At 43.6% G+C, this 2,500-nt stretch overlaps 1 protein-coding gene across 1 annotated transcript in view; it reads left to right on the top strand.

The window, feature by feature from the left end:
* The window catches only part of LOC125026984 (sushi, von Willebrand factor type A, EGF and pentraxin domain-containing protein 1-like), a 53,030-nt gene that overhangs the window by 41,088 nt on the left and 9,442 nt on the right, over positions 1 to 2,500 (top strand). The window contains exon 19 of the mRNA XM_047615589.1: positions 2,141 to 2,414. Within this exon, the coding sequence (XP_047471545.1) occupies positions 2,141 to 2,414 (274 nt within the window). The remainder of the gene's footprint in view (positions 1 to 2,140; positions 2,415 to 2,500) is intronic.

Genomic DNA, 2,500 nt, shown 5'->3' with positions numbered 1-2,500 from the left:
GGGGGGTGGAGGGTGGGTGAGGGAAGGTGGGGGAGGAGGTGAGAGTGAGGGGAGGAGGTGGGGGGTTAGGGGAGGAGGTGGGTGTGAGGGGAGGTGGGCGTGGGGGGGTGGAGGGAGATGAGGGGAGGAAAGATGATGGGAGGGGGGGTAGGGGATGGAGGGTGGGTGAGGGTTAGGGATGGGGAGGTGGGGGTGGGGGAGGAGGTGAGGGTGAGGGGTGGGGGGGTGAGGGGAGGAAAGGAGGTGAAGGGGGGGAGGAGTGAAGGGAGAGGGGGGGTGGGGGCTGTTTTTTTTTATGTTGTTCGTGGTAGTGGTGTTCTTATCTTTGTTGTTTGTTTTCCAAACGTTTTTTTCATGTTGTTTTGTTTATGTTGTTGTTGTTCGTGGTGTATGTTGTGTTTATGTTGTATTTGTTTATTTATTCTTGTTTATATTATTTTTGGTTTTGCTCAACACAAGACTGTACAGAGGGTTGTGTTTGTTAAGTTTTCTTATTATTTTTTTGTACAAGAATGTTTTTTGTTGTTATTGTTGTTGTTTTGTGCAGAATGATAGTCACAGGATTATCACTTTCTCTGTTATGAGATTTCTTCCAGTCTTATCTTCAAGCCGTAAGCTCTAACTCCATCTTATCATTTTTATCTTCGTTAAGAACTTAATTCCTTCTTAATGCTAAGTCATTAAATCCAGTGTCACGTTTTTTTATCATGAAGAGATAAGATTATTTTTTTTGCAGCATGTTACATATTCTCCCTCCCCTCCCCCCCCATTTTTAGCTTATTTTTTCCTTCAGTTCCCTCATTTTATGCTATAATTCCTAATTAATTGATTTATATATTACTCACTAAAGAAAATTAATTAATTTACAGATAACTCACTAAAGAAAAAAAAAATGGGTTCTCAGATTTTATAAAACTTTCCATAAGAACTGCTGCCATTTATATTTTCCATCTGTTATATGTTCTCCTGTCAATATTCATTTAAACTTCAATTTCCTACTTTTTAATGATACGATATCTACTCACTTCAGAGATTACATAAACACTCCCTCAGTTCTCAATTTTTTGCAACATTCATAAGAAATGCTGCCATTTTCATTTTCACTCTGTTTTATTTTTTCCCTTCAGTTTTCATTTAGATTTATCTTCAGTTTCCACTTTTAATGCTACAGTACCTACTCACTTCATAGATTATATAAACACTCCCTCAGTTCTCAGTTTTTTTTACAATATCTATAAGAGCTGTCATTTTTATATGCCATCTGATATATGTCATTTTACCTTCCACATTTTCTTCCCTCACTTTTCATTTAAGATCTCTTCAGTTCTTAAATCTCATGCTACACAATCCCTATTCATTTCATAGATTACACAAACACTCCCTCGGTTTTCACATTTTATACAACATCAATAAGAACTGATATATTTTCTCCCCTCAATTTACATTTAAATATACTTCCAATTTCCACATCTTATGCTACTGTACAGTCCCTAAGTTCACAGGTTTTACACAAACACTCCCTCAGTTCTCACATTTTATACAACATCAATAAGAACTTCCATTCCCAGATTCCAGCTACATTTACTTCTCTATTCCTAGATTCCAACTACATTCTCTCTCAAGTCCAGATTTTATACTCATCAATTCCAAGATTCCAAGTACATTCCCACATTCCATCTACATTCACTTCTCCATTCACAAATTCCACAATAGGACCTCTTCCATTCCTAGAATTCCAACTACATTCCCTTCTTCATTCCCAGATTCCAACCACGTTCCAACTACGATCCCTCCTCCATTCCCAAATTCCAGCTCCATTCCCTCCTCCATTCCCTCCTCCATTCCCAGATTCCAACCACATTCCAGCTACATTCCCTCCTCCATTCCCAGATTCCAACCACATTCCAGCTACATTCTCTCCACCATTCCCAGATTCCAACCACAGTCCAGCTACATTCCCTCCTCCATTCCCAGATTCCAGCTACATTCCCTCCTCCATTCCCAGATTCCAGCTACATTCCCTCCTCCATTCCCAGATTCCAGCTACATTCCCTCCTCCATTCACAGATTCCAACCACATTTCAGCTACATTCCCTCCTCCATTCCCAGATTCCAGCTACATTCCCTCCTCCATTCCCAGATTCCCCTCCGGCACCGAGATCACCTTCAACTGCATTTCCAACACCATCGGCGAGCAGACCAGCTGGACGATCCGCTGCGAGGACGGGTCGTGGCTGGGTCAAAGGTCACCCTCCACGTGCCGGGCGGAGGAGGAGCTCGAGTCTCCGGACGTCGGGAACACCTCCTGCTTGTGGCGGAAGTCGGATCCTCAGCTGGTCACCTTCTACGACGATCGCGAGGTCGAGGGCGAGGTCGAGGGCGAGGTGGTGGAGTTCCAGCCCGGCGCCGAGTTGGTGGGTTGTAGGGGTGGGGGTGTGGGGGGTGGTGGGGGGTGAAGGGGGTTTGGAGGAAGGGGGGAAAGGGGTGGAGGGAATGTGTG

This window comes from Penaeus chinensis, chromosome 7 (genome assembly GCF_019202785.1).
Source record: "Penaeus chinensis breed Huanghai No. 1 chromosome 7, ASM1920278v2, whole genome shotgun sequence".
NCBI classification, from domain to species: Eukaryota; Metazoa; Arthropoda; class Malacostraca; order Decapoda; family Penaeidae; genus Penaeus; species Penaeus chinensis.
The sequence above is the reverse complement of the archived record's forward strand: the minus strand, read 5'-3'. Positions and strand labels throughout refer to the sequence as shown.